At 35.7% G+C, this 21,523-nt stretch overlaps 2 protein-coding genes across 2 annotated transcripts; both read right to left on the bottom strand.

Annotated features, from left to right (window-relative positions):
- Nucleotides 1-502: 502 nt before the first annotated feature.
- LOC113710943 (uncharacterized) lies at nucleotides 503-7,528 on the bottom strand. Its single transcript, XM_027234030.2, has 16 exons — nucleotides 6,726-7,528; nucleotides 5,695-5,768; nucleotides 4,965-5,086; nucleotides 4,686-4,745; nucleotides 4,476-4,595; nucleotides 4,262-4,387; nucleotides 3,637-3,778; nucleotides 3,192-3,362; nucleotides 2,928-3,083; nucleotides 2,721-2,827; nucleotides 2,503-2,593; nucleotides 2,012-2,153; nucleotides 1,775-1,931; nucleotides 1,472-1,588; nucleotides 1,074-1,200; nucleotides 503-991 (listed from the first exon to the last, which is right to left on the bottom strand). Exons 1-16 carry the CDS (start codon nucleotides 6,778-6,780, stop codon nucleotides 755-757), a joined length of 2,004 nt encoding a protein of 667 aa, XP_027089831.1. The 5' UTR covers nucleotides 6,781-7,528; the 3' UTR covers nucleotides 503-754.
- A 2,309-nt stretch (nucleotides 7,529-9,837) lies between these two features.
- Nucleotides 9,838-13,707, bottom strand: LOC113710842 (uncharacterized). Its single transcript, XM_027233889.2, has 6 exons — nucleotides 13,537-13,707; nucleotides 13,277-13,385; nucleotides 12,038-12,173; nucleotides 10,914-11,051; nucleotides 10,667-10,788; nucleotides 9,838-10,287 (listed from the first exon to the last, which is right to left on the bottom strand). The coding sequence occupies exons 2-6, from the start codon at nucleotides 13,318-13,320 to the stop codon at nucleotides 10,128-10,130; spliced, it is 600 nt and encodes a 199-aa protein (XP_027089690.1). The 5' UTR covers nucleotides 13,321-13,385; nucleotides 13,537-13,707; the 3' UTR covers nucleotides 9,838-10,127.
- Nucleotides 13,708-21,523: the final 7,816 nt, after the last annotated feature.

Here is a 21,523-nt window from a genome sequence, read left to right as displayed (position 1 = left end):
GATTTCCACAGGATCCATTCGAAATGGCCCCAGTATAACCACAGGCAATTGATTGAGATTTCAAACTCTGAAGCATTTGAAATTTTGATGGTAATATTACAGATTTTGTAAATAAGCCTAGGTTATCATGTTTAGGTGCATGCGATCAATGGTGCCAAAATCCAAATGTAAGGTTCTTTGTTTCTAAGTGCCCCTAATTGAGCTGCATCTTAACATTAATACTTCTCGAATTTATTTAGCTGCCATGAAGAATGTTTCATCTTTACTAAAGTTGAGAATGCAAACAGATCTTGATTAACCCCTCATTGAGCTGCATCTTAACATTAATACTTCTTGCATTTATTTAGCTGCCGTGAAGAATGTTTCATCTTCCCTAAAGTTGAGAATGCATGCAGATCTTGATTAATTTGAGGTTTATAAGACTGAACACATTGTTCAAATAATATATTGCAGCAATTATATCTGAGCTATCCACGATAAATCATGTTATAAGATGTATATGTAGCTTACAACTCACTGGATCAGATCTGGGATTCATTGGATGACTTGCATGATTAATGACTGGTTCTTACATATTACATTTGTAACAGAACAGTAAAAAATATAATGCTCCTAGGTGGGGAAGAAGCCATGAGGTACAAATTGCAAAGTTCAACAAGATAGAAGCTTTATTAACCATTTTTTTTACTAAGTTGTACTAGAACTCAGTAATTGATGTCAGGTCTCGTCTTTACACGAACAGAAAGCATGCTATTTAGCTGGGGGGAGCTTCCAAGCGTATATAGTCATACATGAAACCCTGAAAAGGACTGTTATTTCTTGGCTGCGTTAAATAAACTGTATTATCCCCTTCCACTAGTAAAGCACCTTGGATGTCCACATTGTAAAGCCAATAAAGCCCATGGATCCCATGCCTTGCAATAGAGTTATCCCTTCCAATCAATCCAGAGGAGAACAAAGGCCGATTTGTACCTGGGTTGTTGATACGAACCTGCAAGAAAATTTTGGATGAGTCTGATGTAAAAACCGTCTGTAAGTTTACCCACATGAGAATTACTCCAGCAGCCATCTACCTGCAATTCAGCATATGTTGCAGATGCAAGTGCAATGCGCAACTTATAGATCCCTCCTTTGTTGACATCATCAAGCTTGAACTTGATCTGCCAGGTGGTACCTTGATAAGTATTATCCTCTTTCTTCCTACAAACATGAGAGCTCATTCATTGAGAAGCATCTAAAATGCTATAAACTGTTCATAGCAAATATCAGCAGAAAGCCACAAGCAGGCAATTATAAGCTGTTACAGTGAACATGCGAGGTGTTTTGGTAATATTTACGAGTCATGAATGCCATCAGAAATTTCTCGAGTTGCTATTGTCTTGCAATTCAGAGAGCAATGACATTTTCCATGCAATGATGCAAGATCCTGAAGTTAAAAACATCTTGGAATATTAATCTTCATTAGAATCACCTGGTGACCTGAGCGTAAAACCAATCTTTCCTATAATCGCTCTCGCCAACTGTATACACCAAATCTCCTTCAGAATATATCTCTGAATACCTCTCCCACAGTCCATATTGCCTGAACCTGTTACAAGAAAGAAGTTCGAGAACATGCACTTCATTCTTGGCATAATGTCACCTGACTACTATGCAATCCCATCATAGTGGTAAAAGATAAAGGCTATCAACGAAATGTCACTTAATATTCTATCTCTAATCTCGTGTTAACTCTGGATTAAATCGCTTCATATGAATATGAAGGTGGCCTAACCTTTCAGGGCTACTCAGAAGGACTTTGTTGATGTACTTCGGGTTCGGATCAGGAACATAAAACTCTGCAGCAGAGCGATCTGGAAAGCCAATTTCCCACAAAGTTGGACCATCTCTTGGAGGCTCATATACAATATCACCAATATCCATATCACAACCTGTATTCCATTCTGATTAGACAAAATATGGGGTGAAGAATTATGTTTACATCCAGAAAACCTTTTTGTTGGAGGAAAACCTGGAGTTATGGTAATGAGTGCCTCATTCCGATAATCTCCAACAAATCCAGGGACCCAAGCATAGAGATTATAATCAGCACTTCGGACATTTCTTATGGAAAAGTACCCTCCCTCATCTGCCTTCGTCCAAAATTGGTAGTCCTGATGAAAATGAAGTTAGGTGACCAACCAACCACGCCTAACATGAACACTTAGAATAGAGTAATAAATGTCAACTTCCAATCAAGTAAATCAAATTTCAAGCTGCTTCATATCAGTATATGAGAATACATAAAGATGTTACTACTATAAATGCCAGAAAACACAGTAGAAGACTGAACAAAGAAAGAACAGGAAACCAGAGCAAACAGTCTAGAGAAAAGCTTGGCTGCAGCAGAATATGTCATTACATAAGAAGTATGCACAATTGCACATGCTTGTTCATTTCATTTGTCTCATTGATGCACTCACTGCTGCTAAATCTTTTAATTTTATATCCAATCAAACTGACCTTGCATTCTCTTTGCCAGGATCCAACTTCCCCTGGTGGGGCCAATCCCACATATGCACCAGCTGCTAGTATACAGTCACTGCTAACATACCTAGCTTGGCCAGAGAGTCAAAACAGCTTTAGCAATATATCCATGTTGGAAGAAATGGAATTAGATCTCACAAATAAATAAGAAATGAAAAGTGAACCAATGGTAACCTGCATGTCACAGGTCTCACCTGTCTTCAACCAACAGTCTACCTCTAACATTCCCCCGTTGATCACAAGATGGAAAATCCTCTGAGGCTGGGAAACTGTACGGCCAGCTCTCAACTTCCCTCAACATCTGAGCAGAACTCAAACTCATCAATACTATTGCTTACTTTCTCGTATTGAAGTACATAAGTTAATATAATCAAAGAAACAAATTCTTTTTTCGGTCAAACCTGTATCTTTGCATCATCCCAGAGTGTCAGTGGATCTTCTTCACCCATGACAGAATTAAGATAGATGAAAACTGGGCCAAAAACTTTCTTCCATGGCTCACCTTTTGCAAATTTTGGTGACAGATCATCCCCAGCATAGTGAGAACTAAGACACATCTGAATCGAAATAATGACTCAATATCACCAACCAATATCATTCATTACGCTGTATGAATTTACTACTTTGAATTACAATTTGGCAATGGTGATGCAACGTTAACTTACAGCAAGAGTTGTGGGGCCCACATGGGAGGATAGGTTCTGCTTCAGGGGCCCACCAGATCTGAATTCATCACTAGGCGTAATTTGCCAGAACCCCACAGGTGGGTCCATGGATATCCATCCGTGAACCCTAAGATCTTTGTTTTCGCACGAGTACTGGTACTTGTCATCCACCTGCCAAGCATGGAATCAAGTGCTAAGGATACAGTAATAGTGGTCAGCAATCTTTATAGTTTAGCAGTACGTAAATCAAACATGGAGCAGTGCAACTTCAGACCTACAATATCTGAAACTGCTATATAGGTATCTGAAATTTGAAAAACAAAATGGGACGAATTTACTCCATTGATACTCTAAGACAGCTTAAAATCACCTGGAAAATTATTGTTCCACCTATTGGTGGTTATGAGTTTTAATAGTTCATTGTAGCACATTGAAAAAAACTTACCTCTCCTCTGAGCTCGGGCTCCACTGGATTCAAAAGGAGGACTGCTTCAGGATATGCAAGAGGTTGGCCTCTTCCTGATAACCTGTCATCTGGTAGAGGCATAAATCTTTGCCGACTGTCTGACACAGCCATATAATGAAACCTATATGTGCCAAACAGGGCATTGTCATATCTTAGTTGACAATATGACTTGGACAAGTCAGAGAAATTTTACCACATGAAAATCATCAAATCTAATTTCATTAGGAATGCAATGCATGAATGCATTAGTGCTATGCTGGCAAATTGAAAGTCAATATTTGTAATGCTCCTTGACGTACAGATTTTAGAAAGTGTCGAATTCAGTGGCATCTTCTTCTAATACCACTGAAGATATAACATATGGAAACTTCTCTTGCTATCTGTAGGGACTTTACCGCTAGCTAGGGTCACATCTGTAGGGGCTTTGTGCAGTAGATATTATTTTACTAAAAGAAAACAAAACATTTTAAGATTGATGATGTTACATGGATTGGTTCGCCTATATAAACTCCAGAGGTTAAAAGAATTTGGTTACGTATACAATACTGCTATGTTTTTGACTGGATATGTTTACATGATCATAGAATTGAGAAAATGTTCTTACTTGTCTTTTCTGAGCTTGAATGCTATCCTGGTTTCACCCAAGCTGAAAGCAGGCCAGTCCATCGATCCAAGGTGTTCATATATAGCATAGGAGTAGAAGCCTGAGCAACCACGTAGTAGGATGAACCTACACGATAACAATAGCAGTAAGTAAAACCATTGACACTTAAAACAACCGTCACTTGGATAACTGCAAGAAAATTTTCCTCAAGAACCTTTTATCTATGTTTATTGGAGCCAGCTTGCCCTGGAGGGAGGTATCCCATGGTCTTAAGAATGACAACTCCACCTGTTCTTCAGTTTCCTTTATAACCTTGAACTCTGTTGCTTTGATCCTGCATGGGTATTCAATTCTTACTAATCTGAGCCACGTAAGAGAACATAAAGGTTCAGCTTACATGAAAATGACAAAACTGACTACTTACACTTCAAATACTCCTGCTTTCCCACTTCCATCTAGTGCATTCCAGACAATGTCCCAGTACCTACCATTTTACGATAGATAGTAAGTCTCTGATTCGGTAATAAAACCTAAGACAGCCGACTTAGAGTATGAATATCAGGCATATTAGGAAGGCTTCTGTTTTCTGAATGCACTCAATCGTCATGCTGGGCGTAATTTGTTTTGACTTGCACTACCTCCACAATGGATACAATACCATACAAACACTAACAAAAGTAGAGGAAGCTGTTCTTTTCATTACCCTCTGTTAGACTCGGCATTCAGGACTTCAAGCAAATTGTCAAGGCCGTTATAACATATTCCAGTAACAATTCCATCTGGATTTGATAGCGTGACTTGCAGTATACCATTATCCATCACCACCTGAAAAAATTGCAATGTTTTAGTAGTTCATATTGCAAAACATAAATAAGCAAATATAAATAAACATCAAACTAGGTTTAAAAGCTTGATTTCTTACGAGAGTGTCCAACTTCTGAACTCAATAAAATGAAATTTAATTTTTTCTTCACTTAGAAAACTTAATTTTCTTTTTGTATCGGCACTAAAATTTAATGATGCATGTAACATCAGCTGCAGAAATAACCTCATCCCAAAAACTCACACATCAGCAAAATAAAGCCAAGAGAAAAAGAAGAGCATAACTACAAAGTCAATGGACAACAGCTATGGACAAACTTTTAGCGCAATTGTAATGAACTATCATTCGATGAGCATGTGGATGTTAGTGCACGTATTGTGACAACTTATTATAAGACCCATCTGGTCGATAACTTCAAGATGAGTATATAGATACTTCTATATTACTGAGGCACTATAATCCCAGAACTTGTAATAACTAGGCAAATGTCATTAAATCTCACCACATGATCGAAGCATTTAGGTTTGTAAAAGGTAATTAAGTGGAAAAGCAGTTTTCCTTTAGTATTGGCACAAAGGGAGGCAGAGACTTGGATAGGAGAAGTATTTACGTAACGATCTTGAATTGACAGGCGCACCCCTGTAGGTGCCATGAATCCAGTTCCCTGTTTATGCTTCCTAACTTCTGCACAAAAGCAATTAAAGTTAAGGTTACAGGAATGGTTTAAAAAATTTCCCAAGGACCATAGCTGTCAATGAAAAAAGAAGAAGACAGCAGTGTTTTAATTACCTCAAATTAAGATGAGTAGAGTAAATAGAAGTCTGATGACTGTATAGTGAAAATTCCAAGCTAGAGTTAGCTTAGCTTCAATTAGAGACAAACAATTTGTCTTTGGCTTATATAGCTCTACAGTTACTATTTCCTTATGCACCACCAAAAATTTGTTAGCAGATATAGCTTACAAGAAATGCTAAGTAGAAAAGCCACAAGCAAACTTAAGGGACAGTGGAGATTGTGTGAAACAGACTTCGTTCTTATAGTTGTTAAGCAGTCAAAAACTTGGGACGCTTTCACTTGCAGTTTTCTGCAAAAATTTTTATCAAAAGGTTCATATTGCCCTCCATTAATAGAATAGGTATTTAGCCCAGGGAATTGGTCTGAATTGTATTCGGGTGTCAATAGAAGAGTGAACAAAAACTAAGTTCTTTAGGCACCGTTTCTGACTCACCATCTGTTTCTAGACCACAGGATGCAGGGTCATATAAAAGAGAAGCAAAGGAGAAAGGACAGTTAATGTTAGGTATTGCTGATGAAGATTCAACTAGTCAAAACTAGAGAATATACAATTCAAGACTACTAGATATATAAAAATTTCAGCTTGAAAAAACTCTTCATGCAAAATGTATATGGTATTGGAGTAATCAATGAGACAACTTATTGATGTTCTTGCTTAACTAACTGTGATCCCCTTTTCATGTGGCCAATTCCACTTTGGCAAACATTTAACAAAACCACTTTTCTTCTTCAACTCAACTAGAATCATCATAACCAGAAATCTAAAATAAAATTAAGTAATCAGGAAGTACAGTAATATCCTTGTCTTAACGTTAAAGAAATGTAATCCAGGTGGAGTAGACTTGCCTGGATATCTCCCGCACGTGCATATGGATTTAACAACATTCTTGAAACCGCCCATGATTGTTTTGTTTTCCTAGAGTCGGCTACTCCAAGAAGAGGACAGTATAATATATTCATTCAAATACCATCAAATCATCTGTGCCATTACGCGCCACCAACCCCACCACCGCCACTAACTACTTTGACTTTGACAGGTATTCACTCGCTTCATAAATCGCAACCACCACCACCACCACCTACCACCGGCCCGCCACCAGTTTTGTTAACAAAATTCTAAGCTTTCTGAACTCTAAGAAAATCCTTTGGTCTAAATTTCATAAAGATTCTTGTCTAATCTTTGTCAAGACCAAATGACATTTTCTCTGGGTGGTAGGTACCCTTTTTTAAGGTCTCTGTACTTTTCAACTGGAAGTTTATCAATATAACTTCCACAGAATAAGGGAGAAATTTAGGAGCTAGATTTTGTCCAATTGGTTCAGTGGGATGAAAGGCAAAGTATTAGGCACTTAGTTACTGACGGAATCTTTCTAACGCTCAAGGTTATCTCCCAGGCCTACATGATGGTATACTTTAGGTTCTGTATTAACAGTAGAACTAGCAGCTTGCAGTTGGTTCTTTAATCAAATTTCCACTTTCGTTTTATTCCAACCTGAGGAAAAAAAGTCCATTATGGACTTGATTAGATCACCTAATAGATTTTTGAACATCGATCATTTGACGAAGGACATCACTAAAATTATTGGGAAGACAACAAGAAGTGTCATGGCATCATGCAACCAACGACTTGGCTCGTTGGGCAGTTGGCCACTACAATGGCTTTAAATGCCTTTTGTGGGATTAAGCGGTTTCTACTAAATTCAAATGATGTGTAATAATGCATCTTTTGATCTAGAGATAGGATAGGAACTGCTTATTCTAACTCCTATTGGTCTAGTTGAATCTTCCTTTGGATAGGTTAAAATAAGAGGAGGAGTAGAATTAGTATCGAAATTGTCGATTGATAAACTCTAATTCCTCTTGATCCAGTTGGACCTTCTTTATATAGGTTAGAAATTTAGAATAGGACGAATAAGATCAGTGCAGTGCAGGACGGTTGAGTTGATTTACAAAAAAAAAAAAAAAAGTGTCATGCATCATTAGTGGCTCTCGACTAAAGTTTTGTTCCTAATATTAATTGTTAGGGCTACATTTGGTTACTTGGAATTGGATCCCAATTTCATAGGATTATATGTAGACAGTGAAACTTTTATTTAATTCATTTAATCAAGATGGAAAAAAATAAATTCATCTTGATTACACTAAATTAAATTAAATTAATCATGTCAAGTCTGTTGTTTCCTTGGATGGATGGATAAGTTGGGTGATTTCCAGATGGGGCTCAAAATGAAGGTGCAAAGTCCATTTAAATTAAAGTGAATTAATAGATATATTAAATCAAAATCGACTGTTCGAGCCTGCATACTACTAAAGTTCAAGTTGAATGGGTTTACTATTTGGACCGACCTATTTGTAAAGTTTCAAATTGAATGGGTTTCGTGAATTACAAGTTTATTTGCGATAAATTGAGATTTTAATACGTCCTAGACTTCGAATATACAAATCATTTAGAGACAATATACAGATCATTTTGCAAGAAGACTTAAAGATTGAAGATACAAATAATTCCCTTCATGTTGAAGAATTGAAAATTGAAGATTCGAGGGTTCAAACGTAATCAACCATTTTGTATGCCCAAATTATGAGAAACACTCTTTGATAAAAAAAAAGAAAAAAAAGAAAAAAAAGAAGCCTTTTCGGCCATTTGATTAAAATCATTTGAGAGGTAGAATCAGGAACAAGCTTCTTCAACCATTCGATCATAATCCTTTGAGAGGAAGAATGAGGAGATTAATTTCATGATTTAAGAATTTTCAGAAATTATATTCCTTTTATTCTTTGATTTAATATATTTAATATTTGTACAAGATTTCTTATCGTTTGCCTATAGCCAACGAAATTTGTTTTACATTAGTAATTCCGAAGGGTCAATGGTGAAAAAAGGCTGAGAAGATTGGCGAGGAGGTAAGTGTCCCTATCATTTGTTCAAGCATGTCAATAGGAGGATTTGGGGTTAGAAATACAAAATTTGGATCTAAACCCAGTAAATTATTTGGTAAACCATACACACGAACTTAAACCTACCAAATATACTTGAACCGGGACCTAATTCCAAACCCTAATGGTCCGTCTCATATTTGATGTGCATTGCGTACTTCTATAAATGCTCCGATTCAAAGTTACAAATTTGAAAACTATTTGATGAAAGGTCAGAAGCATAAAAAAAACGGATGGAACATTTCTCGTCTGGGTGAGTAATCTGTTTAGATTTGGATTTGGCTTCGAATTATCCAAAAAACCAAACCCTACTCAAAAGGCATAAATTTGTTACTTTGTCTAGGTAAGAAGTGGATTTGAAAATCTAAATCTAGATCCAGAAAAAGTGTAATCGATTGATATGCCTGTTAATATCCGTCAAATGAAACGTCGCAGTCATAAGTAAATTCAGAGGGCGGCCAAAACTTGAGTAGACAGGATCTTCAAAGACTCAATGATCCAGATTGTGCCAAAATATTGGGTCTTTAAGACACAGGATTTACATAAATATGAGCCAAATCAGGGTATATCTTGGATAGACTCGTTTTTCAAAACAATCAATAACCTAAATTTTGCCACACCATTTGAGATATCGAGTTTTTAAAGATCGGATCTATCCAAGGCATCACACAATTTGAACTATTGAATTTTTGAAGACCTAATCTACTCAAGTGTGAGCCAATTATCTGGTAACAAGTATAATGAGTTGATATGCCCACCGATATCCGGGTCTCATCATTTGAGGACATTCTTCTTGTTCTTTCATGCTCCTTAATGACACAAACATTGAGAGTCTCTACGGGGCAGATTGTTGTCCTATTGGAGAGTCAAGAAGTATATCTAGAGTATATCACCAATAGCCAAGGAGCTCTGGCTAACGTTAAATGCCCTTTGAGAAAGGGATCCATATATGATCTCAAAGCAATGCCCCACTATTTAAGAGTTTATGAAACGGGAACACCGACTTCGCTGGCACCAGTAATATCAAGAACGGAAGGAATGTTAGCATGATGCTATTTTCATTCATTTCTTGTCTTCACACCAATTTACTTTGTCGTGAACTCCTGACTTTACATGTATCTATATTTACCAAGAATTAATGATGAAAATCACTTGATACATGGGATTGATCTGCGAAGTCTGTTTACGCACTAACAGAGTTCTCAAGCATACAGCAGTACGTGATTATCTTATCAGGTAACACATCTCAATAAATTAAAACTCGCAGAAGCTGAGTATGCATGACAGCCGCGAATGCGATCACCAAAACCTCTAGTGCACTTGACTGTGTTCCGTTTTCCTCTGGAAAAGAAGCGAACCCAAAAGGACCGCAATGCCGGTAATTGCAATGGTAAACAGCAGGCGCTTTCTGGAGAACTCGTTTGGCTGCCTCCTTTGAGGAACACGGTCTCTCTCAACTGGCCTTGTTGCCCTTCAGACAAACGAAAGTTCAAGGGATTAGGTGAAGAAAAACAGCATAAATTCAATATGCAGGCCTTTGCAAAGCATATATGGCAATATTGCAGCAACAAAAGAAGTAAATTGGAAGGCTGACATTCCAGATGCTAGTTTTGAGTCAGGAGACAAAAACAATCATAACTGCAGCTGGAAATCGAAGAGAAACGTAAATCATAACATACAACTTTTGAGTACATCTGCTTCCAAAAACTTTGATAATTAATATTGCTTTCAAGACTCGTTTGGTTCTTAGGTTGGGAAAGGTACTTGCCAGTTAGATGCAAGATAAGGTTTTTTCATGGAGATGAAAATTAAAATGCTGAGTGAAGGATACATTATGTAGTTTCTTCAACCTGGAAGATTCAGCAATATTATCAGCAACTCCAGTACACCTGCTATCATGGCCAATCCTTTCACGAAGTCTTATGTATCGGTTGCATAAATAACATAATTCTGTCCGGTTTCCACATACTTCCTGAAATGCCAATGGGAACACATTTGATCTAACATGTTAGAGGGTGATGCAGAATCAATGTGTGCCAGAGCTACTACAATTGCTTCGGCAAAAGTATTACTTGCATTATCAATGAAAATTCGTACCTGATGCTCGAGTAAATCTATTGCAGGCAATGGAAATTCACAAAATTCGCATGTTACTATCCTCTGAGGGCAGTTTTCACCCTTATGTATAGCCAAAACTTCCCGTTCCATTGTCTCACTGCAAAGAGAACAAGACACCTGGCTCGAAGAACAAGTCATTAAGCCATGGTGATTTCATACCCATATACATAAAGCATTCAGCTGAATATAAATGCTAAAATTTGGTAATGCTGTACCCACCAATTTTTTACTAGTTGCCAAAACGTTCAACCTATGCCTAAAACCATATCAGTCAAAATAAAATCTGTCCCTTCCTAGGAGTTCTTCCCAGCCAAGGGAGAAAAGTTAACCAAAAGGACACCAAAAATAGAGCAAGGAAATAAGTGCTGCAACATTCTCCTAATTATAACCTTGAGTACGATAGCCCACTGACTTTTATGTGAAGAATAAACATTTTGAAGTGAAATTCTCATGCACAAAAAGTTGCATGCATACTGTTCTGTAAAGAAGCTTGAAACCAGCACCAGTACCTCTAGGCTACATTAAAAAATCAAACCTCATTCAGGATCTTCTGCCCATAGACATCTTAAGAATGATCAATAATGAGCTATTCTCGCATTTAAAATACGCTAGCCGTACAGTAATAATATTCCCCTAATTCCAATTACAATGACCTCATCTCTTTACAACCTTATTGTGTTAAATTTTTTAAGTTGCAAAACTATTTCTTATGAAAACATAAAGAAATATAATGCAATTGAATAAAGGGAAGTGCATGCAAATAAATTAGACTGAGTGGAGGTCACTCTAATTTCACTCTAATTTCCATGTTTGTGACAGATGGAAGCTCAGTTTTGTTTACCTCTATCATGCAAAAGAAGTTGAAAGCAACAAAATAACTTACTCTTTCAGCAACTATGTGCAAAATACATCAGCCATGCAGAAAATCTAATGTCCACCAGACCATAACAGACTCATGACATAAAATTACTCTTGTTCAGACAATTAGAAAAGTTCACAATAATTGAAAGGGTAAAAGGGGGTTTCCTCGAGTTTTTTATGGCTGGGGATGAAAATTATAGGAGGATTTACATACTAAAAATATAAGAAACTAATTACCATACCGGAGCATGAGTGCTTAAGAAGTGTTCCTCAGCAGATGCTCTGGGAACCATATCACCACAGATTTTACATTTTTCCAACTTCCGAGAGCAGTGAGCAAAATGCAAGTCAAAATTTGAAGAAGGTATCACTCTATCACTGCAAGTATGAAGATTTACGTCAAACAGCAATGAACACTATCAGAAAGCCAACAAGGTAATGCAGTCAGAAGCGAATTGATCACCAGAACAGCATTGATGTAAAGCTGAATAAGTTACTACATTTTACACAATCCAAAAAAAAAGAAAAAAAAGAAACCAATTTCACACTCATATCACAAAGGCAAAACATAATTAACAACAAAATTTAAATAGTCAAACCAATCAGACTTAAAAACACAACTAAAAACCCAACATCTAGACTCTCCAGTTTCCAAAGCCAAAGAACCCAGCACTAGCAGTAGCTCTTTGGAACAAATTGATGCCCTATAATCCTAAACAAGCTTTCTGTAGATTAGAAAAAGTTCGTTTAAAACATTCCAGGCCTAATTGTTTAAACTCAACTTTATGAAAGACTTATCCTATCCTATCCTATCTGATGTCAGCTACCTATATTTTCTTCTTCCTTTCTGCTCTAACACAGGCCATCCTTTCAAGCCTGACAAGCATACTGCTCAACATAGAGACATCATTTACAGCTTGTACAGCAAAACCAGATAACCGAGCCACTCTCGGCACATACACAGAATGTCTTGTGGGGCAATGGTACTTAACAATTACGTATTCTAAGCATAGTAAATACAAGTATTCTCTAATTCAACGCAAAACACTATTAACGGCATGCTCATAAACCATTAAAGCTCGAGAGTTTAATTGTATGCGCATGAAGCTCAAGAAAGAAAAACTTTCACAAGTCAAAACCATGCAGATATGATGATCAGACCTTGCAGATCCTATGATTGCATCACAACTAGCACCAAAAAAAAAGGGAAGATTAAGGACAACGATTCCCAACTAATTTTAGTCCTGTCCTTCAGCTAAATTCATGATCAAAACACTTGCGAACTACAATTATACCCACCAAATTTAACAACCTCAATCCCAAATCAAAAGAAGAATTAGCACTTTCAAGATTAAAATCAGACACCTAAAAAATAGAAAATCCCCCAACTCCACAGAAAAACCCAATGCAATGAAATCCCATCAAGAGAATCTCATAAAAGAACTAACGAAAACGAAAAGAAAAGAAAAAGGGAGTCATACCAGTGACTGCAATTGCGAGTGGCATCATCTGAAGCAACAGCCATTTTTGCCCACTTCACAAAAATCCCTGATGTCCCAACAAAAACCCTGTTCTTATAACAGCAAATTCCTGGCAAAAAACAAGACAATTGAATCAAAATCAAAACTTTACATATAAAACGAAAAGGGGCATAAATAGGAAGTTAGGTAAACCAATTCTGATCCATCAATTAATTATTATAGTACTAATAGCGCCTAAAATCGAACCTACCCAATCCTACCTTAATCGTAGATACTCAGATTCTAAAACTTGGATTTAATGACCCTTAAGCATAAAACCCAAGTCGAATCTATTCTTATTTTTTGGCTTATTCTTCGATAGGATCTATACGAGAGAATTTGACGACTTTCAGGTTCCGACTCGAGACTTTAGGATACCCCCAAAACAAGAGGACGAAAGTACGACTGAAAAATGTGTTAAGTACTAAAAAAAAAAAAAATTGGGAAGTCCAATTTTGCGACGGATGACTTAATAATGTATGGATCGGGTCGTATGACTGGAGTCTGGAGTTCGGGTGCTTGGAGGACTGACGAATATTTTCTTGTGGTGGACAACACGCGCTTATTTATTGGGTATGAATGGGTCATGAGTTGGGCTGAGTTTGTTTTGTTTCCTTAACTCTTCCCAAAAGGCCCAGACCCTATTGCATCCTAACTTGAAAGCCCAAATACAAAAGTGCTAAGGATAAGATGATAAAAGCCTAGAATACCTAATGGAGAATGAGAAACTAAAAGCCCGATCGAGTTGGTATTTTGTTGCAGTTTTTATAGAAAAACGTACCGTAATGATTTGATGTATGTAATATAAAACTGTGATTATGGAAAAAAAAAATTTTTTGAGAAAAAATTAACTATCCAAACAAGACTTGAGTTGTCAAAATCAAGATTCCAAATTGTCTCCAATGAATTTTTGTCAGATCAATATGTGGTTATATATATATATATATATGTATTCTTGGTTTGGAAGGAGTGATTGGGGACGGTTGTTGGATTTGGGCACGTGGTGGTTTGGTGGGTAGGGATAACCGGTGCTTAACAAGAAAATTTTTTTTCTCTTATGGCTTGTTGTCAATATACACAAAAATACTTGGATGGATCCAGTTTACGTGCCCACAGGTAGACCATATGCTCTATTTAATAGCCATATGGTTCTAGTAATCCAACATGATCAGTGATGATAGGTGATGACAATGACATACAAAAACCCATGTGATAAACGTAAATTAGACAAGGTCTACGAGTCACAAGGAAACAGGAAATTCACATAACTTCAAACTTTGGAGTCAAGGTAAAAGGTTTTCCAAAAGCTTTTCTTCCTAGCTAGGTCCCAACTGTGTTTGGTATGTAAGTCTGTCCAACAAGTATTCGCCTGACATGCTATAAGTCCTCTTGGATATTTAAAAAGGAAAAAAAAAGAGATAGATAAATAAATACCACCTTTGATAGACCGTTATCAGTTAGTAAGAAAAAAATTTGCATCATTTTGTGTATAAATTAAAGGGCACGAATCTTTAGTAGGAAAATTTATTTGACCTTCGACTTTTACTCTTTCAAATTCAGACGGTTTGGCTTGGACTCGTTTAAACTTCTGCGACTACCAACTTATGTAGATTTTTTTACAAAATATGATGGATATGTAACATGTAGTTCCTTATCGACTGGACGAGGGTTTCAAGCCGAAAAAGTTTCTGCTCATCAGGAGTCCAGAAAACAAGAAGCTAGGCTGGACAAGTAAGAGCAAAGTCCATGTTAATGTCCAACGAGAGGAGCTGAGCATTTGAGTTGTACTTTTGACTCCTTGTGTCGTACGTGCACATATTATACCATGATCATCTCAACAAACCCTTTGATTCAAATTGTTTGATCGTAGCTTGTTTTCTTGTGCTGATTAGAAAACTGAAATAGGGCAATAGAGATCGAGGCATCATATATACATATATATATATATATATATATGTAGGTAGGATTCCTCCTCGTATGTATGGCTTTCAAAAGAATACGTTTACATTTGAGGTATGCAGGCCAAGTATTCCTCGTCTTGTTTGTGACCAATAAGTTGAGATTACAAGCTACCAATAAGGTTTAGACTTTAGAGCAAAGCCCACAATTTGTATATATACATCATAGGCCCCAGAAAATCAAAAGTCACTGGGTCCTCTAGCTAGTCAGATTATTATTCTTCTTTTGTCTGTTCTGATTTTTCTTCCTTCATTGATCTTGTCCATTACGTTATTGTTAAAGATTTGTTTATATGCATTGGAACATTGACATTTTTCCCAATCCGGCATAGGTCTTATTTGACGATACTGTCGAATATCTGAGACCAAAACACGTTTGCATAAAAGTAGGAAAAAAGCAAGGATTGATGTTGTTTAGTACGTTTGAGCTGACATTGATGTGATGCCATTTGTCTAAGTAACATTCAATCTAACACTATATATATATGTAATGGAGGAATCATTCAATCAGATCCAGAGTGCAGGTAGTCTCCAAGAAACATGAGTGCCTGGCGCCTCATGGTTCCTTACTGAGCTAAAATTATAGTGCAAGAAAGAAATGAAGTCCAACAATTGCGGAGCTACAGGCACAACGGATCTTCTGTTCCACACCCTGTGGCATAGAGTGTGGGACAGAAGATCCGTTGCGAGCTATAGATTGCATTTTATTAAGCGTATATTTGGTCCTTGACAACCGGGTGTAGATATAGGTTGTCATTTATGTACGTATCCTGTATTCAACCGAAGAGTGAATTCAAAAGAAGAAACCTTCCTCTATGTATAACATTTATAAATACATATTTTATCTCACATACATATACAAACATATATGTATATATATATATATGTTGATTTCTTGTTTGATATTATAACGCACTTACTCTAGAATTACAGAGAATAATAGTACATGTTAACAAGCTAGAATGAAAAATATAGAAAAAAAATAAAATAGACAAAGTTTTCTTAATATATTTGATATCTTTCAAGGAAAACACATTACGATATGTTTTTTTTTATGGAATTGTAAAATATATGCAATGAGATATTTCAACCCAGTGCTCATTCATTGATTCTCAAACATATATACCTAATTTGTTGACTTAGAAATTTAATTTTAACACTTAAATGTTAGTTTCAAAATTTTTTTTGATCAATTTTATTCAAGGGCGCACATTTTTGCAAATAATTTCTTTTTGTTCATAATCTCTTTTTGTTTATACTTCAAATCCTGTCATAAACATATTCATTTCATAATGTGGTTCTTGTAATGCGCCATTAGCCATGACAACGTGAACTCTACAGCAGGAATTAGCGCTTTGCTTTGTTCCACACGCCTATCGTGGTGGTATGGCACCAATATAATAAACATGTGTGTATATATATATATGTTCTAGAGTTTAATTAGGAACCTATAGCACTGTATACCCTCTGAGATCTGATTGTGTTGGTTCAAACCCACGTGAAGTAAGTTTCTTGGACCAATAAGATACCTTAATACATTGATCCCACCAATAAGAGTTCTTCGATGTTTAAGCACAGCGAAATTCAAGATAAGGGATTAAAGTAGTGCATCTTTCTTGCCTCCAACTAATGAGGATGGACAAGTGTCAATCATCAGCTAAATGATATGAGCACACAAGCCAAGAAGAAAGTGAATTCCCACAATAATGTTCTTATTTTAAGGATCTAATTAGTGGTGGGCATTCTTTACTGAGTCATTATCATGTAGATAATAACTTTTCTTGTAGTTAGTGATTGCTAAAAGGATTAAAATAGCTGCAAAAGAAACATAAGACCTTCTATCTTTTTGTAGAAGGAGGATTTGCTTTCTTGGCAAGAGTGTCATGTCGTCCACAATGTGGCTTCAGTCTCCACCTTTTTCTTTTAGTATGTGTCAAGTGTCAACCAGGCCTTAAGCACACACTACTACATATTTGATGGTTTATTTGCTTCTTAAGCTTGCCTTTTGAACTAATAGCCACTTTTGTGTTTTCTTTTTGCATACACTTCTTGAGCTCTTGATTTCTCCAGCAAATTTTGTACTTTTGCGTCCTCTTGTCTTTGTTGCTTCTTGTTCAAATGGTCAATAACTTGAGATCTTTGAGTAGATAACAATTTGTTTTACTAGGATTTTAGATGTTTAATAAAGAGGACTAAAGAGTTAAAAGTGAAATAAAATGAATAATGGATAATGTGTCGAAAAAAGCAAAATATTATATGCATATATGCTTTTACTTTATGTGCCACCCTCATTTTTCGTCGGAATAATCATATTGTCAACTATTGTGAAAATGCTCGCTCGTCGCTCCAGCTGAAAAATCTTTATAAAAAGAATACATTGCGATGCAAATAAGATAAGATATCATAAAAGTACTTTTGTATCGTGTTTGTGACATGTTCTTTTTCTTTCGCCATTATTAGAATTGATATTTCATACAAGAAGATGGCATTTTTACAATTACTAACCATTAATTACAATTGACTGATACTTGAAATACAACTACTAGTCCATATGTGATTGCCTGAAGTTGCACAGTCAAAGGAAAAGCATCAAATATGATAAATTAGAAGTAGTCTCTCCTGCTATATATGTATCGTCAAAGAAGTGCATTGTCCGTGTTTTAGGATAAGTGTTGCATCTATATGCCTAAAATACGCTTGTCCTCGTTCCTATGCATCGTATTGATCTCAGCTGATGTGCAGATGACGTGCATCAAATGTAGCATTTTTACCGGCCCTCGCATCGCGCGAATGAACTGGATGTAGACCACCGTCAGCCATTGCTTGTGGTTTCTTAATTGCATCAGACCCTCAAAAGAAACAATAAAATAAAATGAAAAATATAAAAATATAAAAGTGCCATGTTTAGCATGTATTTTCCTGGCTTAGTTATTATTTATTATACCTATAAATGCAAAGAGTTCTCAAGGCTTGGGTTGATTGAATCTGGCAGTTGAAAAATTTTTCATCTGCCATCTTTGGGAATAATTTAGGTAGGGAAAAAATCAAATGCAAGTGATTAAGTCAAATGTGCAACATTATAGTGTATAGTTGACTTGGATTTGACTATTGTGTCCTCTCATTTGCAATTGGCTTATATTCCACGTTATTATCAAGCTTTTAAGTGGTGTTTAAACCACTTACAAATATAATTGCAATGTTCTTCATCTTCATTTATAATTGTTGGTTAGCTTTTATACCTACAATAATAGAGGGTCTTAATGTTAAAGATGATTGGTTCAGGAAGCACTTAATAATGAACATGATTGGTTTTGCATTGGTTCATTTCCAATCTGTTACGAGCTCTTCAACTTGACAATAATGAAGGCTTTTAATACTGAAGAATGTTTTTTCAAGTGCTTGTGCTCAATCTAATGTTGTGGGTGTTTGGACAGGTATGCTCATTTACTTTCTCTCTTTCTAGAGTTTTGGATGTTTAGCTGATACACTAAAAGTTGTGAGTTTTCTACTGCAATATTTTCTCATTAGCTATTGTCTAAATATGGAAATTTCGTTATGGAATACATGATACATACATATGAATATCCATGGGAACCTTCTTACATTTTCTAACTATATTTCCAAAATTTGATGCTCGTGGCTACAAGTGATTAAACTGTGACTAAAGATTATCTATTGACTGCAATTTCATGACTAAGGTAAGATCTAAATCTGATCTTATAGTTAATACATGTTAATTGTTGATTGGATATGGCCATGATTATGTTATAATGGTATAGTAACAAAGGTAATGATGTTTTTGCTATTGTTGTTGTGGTATGGTGTGATTATTTACTACAATCCTATTTCTTTTACTTATAAATTTGTTTTCCTTTATAAGTTTGTTGATTTGGCCAATTTACTTAGGAGCCGCTTGGTACAAGGGTTTGGGAATCAAAAATTGGAATCACCACCATATTTGTTGCTTGTTAAAGAGGTATGGGTATTAAAAAATTGGAATGAAATATAAAAATCTGGTCACTCTCAATTCCCGACTATATTGGGAGGTTTTGGTTGATTTCCAAATCTGACTCCTAAATGAAATATAAAAATCTAAAAATAAATAGGAATTTTCTCTCCTTCAAATCTGGTCTCTTCCCGTACTTCTACCTCCACCACTTTGCATTTTCACCACACATTCTCCTCTCTCTCCCTCACCATTCTTGTGTAAAAACACACCTTCTTACTCCTCACTCATCTTCTCCTCCCAAAACCAAATTCTGCTACTTTTTATGGTTTAATAAACCTACAAGGAAGTTCTTTAAAAACCTAAATATTAGCAAAATTCCCATTTAGAAACAGCAGTCGGTGATGATGAGATTTATGGGTGGTTTTGGCAGCAAAAGATACCCAAAACCAAAGAAGATGATGAAGTTTGTAGTTTGAACTCAAATTTATCTTAGATTGGAAAAGTTTGGAAATCTTGAGGCTAAATACAATAATTGTAGGTGCTCCAAGGTAGCAATTAATTGTGATTCTATCCTGCATTCGCCAGCAATGGTGGTTCAAGGAAGAGTAGCTGTCAATTGGCCACCAAAGCTGGCATTATGTGCAGCAAGGAAGAAATAGAAAGAAAATATTTTATCCTGATACCTAAACCTAAAATGTTTTTACCAAGCAATATATATTAGAATGATGGCATAGGGCCATACCCATACTAATTATTTATATAAGATACCAATTCCAATTACAATTCCGGTTCACGAACCAAGTGCCCCCTTATAATTTCATTTACTTCAACTGATTCAATTAAATCAATTACCATGTAGTTCTAATTTTACTATCTTTTTTATAAATTTATTTGAATAAATATTTTATCACATTGGTTAAAACTCCCACGCTTAGCACAGGCTTCCCCCTAGTTTTAAAATACAAGAGAGTTGGTAGGGCGTTTTATGTTCGCCCAAAAAGCAAAATGGAAACCCTGAATCTAAACTCCATAAATTTTGATTTTTTAAAATTTAAATATATAAAAAACACAACAATACTATGAAAATTAGAAATAATATTTATATATGTATATATTACTAATAGATACAAAAACTTTTGATAAAATTTAAATAATATATTACAAAATCATTATTATTGTCTAACAAATAAAAATCATAATACAATGAACACAATTCCAACCAATACATTAACCATATAGAGTCATTTTAAAATAAAGTAACTATGTCTTCACATCAACGAAAATAATATACACAAGTAAACAAACACACACACACACACATATAAGTATGGAACAAAGCAATGGATGCTCTGTTTTGTAATTTACCCAAACAATTCTCAAAAGAAAATAAATAAAATATTCCTTGTTTTAAATTACTAAACAATAATAAAGACAAAAAAAAAGAAAGAAAAAATAGGAAAATCAAAGTTGAAACTCGCCAAAAAAAAAAAGGAAAAATAAATGAAAACACACCAAATGCCCAACACATAAATACTCAACAGTACTTGTGTGTCCCCCATTCAATCTTTTCGAAGCATTTAAGGGTCACCTTACACCGGTGCTTGCCTCAAGACTCACTCCAGAATAGACTTTTAAAGCACTGATTAGGTGGGATGCCACTATCTGCATGGATTGATGGATGGCTTATAATTGAGAAAGAACCATTAGATCATATTAATAAAAATGCTTGTATTATATGTCTTCATAACGTAATCAAACTACAAGAAACCTCATCAATGGCCCCTTCAGTTCATAATTGTGTGTATAAGTCATAGTTGAACTATATGTTCATGTTCTTGATTTAAAAAAAATATTCGTGTTCTTTACTATTACTGTTTCAGAGTTTAAAAACCAAAACAAGAAGACCCACATGTTAATTTATGGCGTCTTAGTATTTTTCAAGATCCAAAAGTAGCAGTAGTTTGTGGTTTTGTATCTCTGTGTGTGTTTGGCCCGGGGCGGGGGGTGTTTGAATGAGTACATAACCATATATGTAATATACAAAGGCAAATGTGCATGCAGTTCCACATTTGTTCAAAATTGACAAGTGTTCATATGGGTTTGCCACAAACAACAATGGACTAGACTGTCTTTATGTGAAAAGTAGTGGGAAAATATGTTTTATTTAAGTAAAATGGAGATTACGAATCTAATCTGTACCATCTTTGATCATCATCCCATGACCAAAGGGGCATGGTATTATCTTAATTCCACACAGAAGTGATGCTCCAATTGTACGTTTAGGTACTTAAATTGGCACAG

The sequence above is a fragment of the Coffea arabica genome, chromosome 10e (assembly GCF_036785885.1).
Source record: "Coffea arabica cultivar ET-39 chromosome 10e, Coffea Arabica ET-39 HiFi, whole genome shotgun sequence".
NCBI lineage: Eukaryota > Viridiplantae > Streptophyta > Magnoliopsida > Gentianales > Rubiaceae > Coffea > Coffea arabica.
The sequence above is the reverse complement of the archived record's forward strand: the minus strand, read 5'-3'. Positions and strand labels throughout refer to the sequence as shown.

Bases quoted from the DNA above. Each gene is read 5' to 3' on its own strand.
- LOC113710943 (XM_027234030.2), bottom strand. From the start codon at position 6,780: ATGGGCGGTTTCAAGAATGTTGTTAAATCCATATGCACGTGCGGGAGA. The intron at 2,154-2,502 runs GTCAGTTTGATT...CATTTTCATCAG, and splicing joins CCTGGCAAAGAGAATGCAAG to GACTACCAATTTTGGACGAA. The intron at 1,589-1,774 runs GTTAGGCCACCT...TTCTTGTAACAG, and splicing joins CTTCTGAGTAGCCCTGAAAG to GTTCAGGCAATATGGACTGT.
- LOC113710842 (XM_027233889.2), bottom strand. From the start codon at position 13,320: ATGGCTGTTGCTTCAGATGATGCCACTCGCAATTGCAGTCACTG. The intron at 11,052-12,037 runs GTATGGTAATTA...TCTTCGAGCCAG, and splicing joins TCTTAAGCACTCATGCTCCG to GTGTCTTGTTCTCTTTGCAG. The intron at 10,789-10,913 runs GTACGAATTTTC...TTGGCATTTCAG, and splicing joins TAGATTTACTCGAGCATCAG to GAAGTATGTGGAAACCGGAC.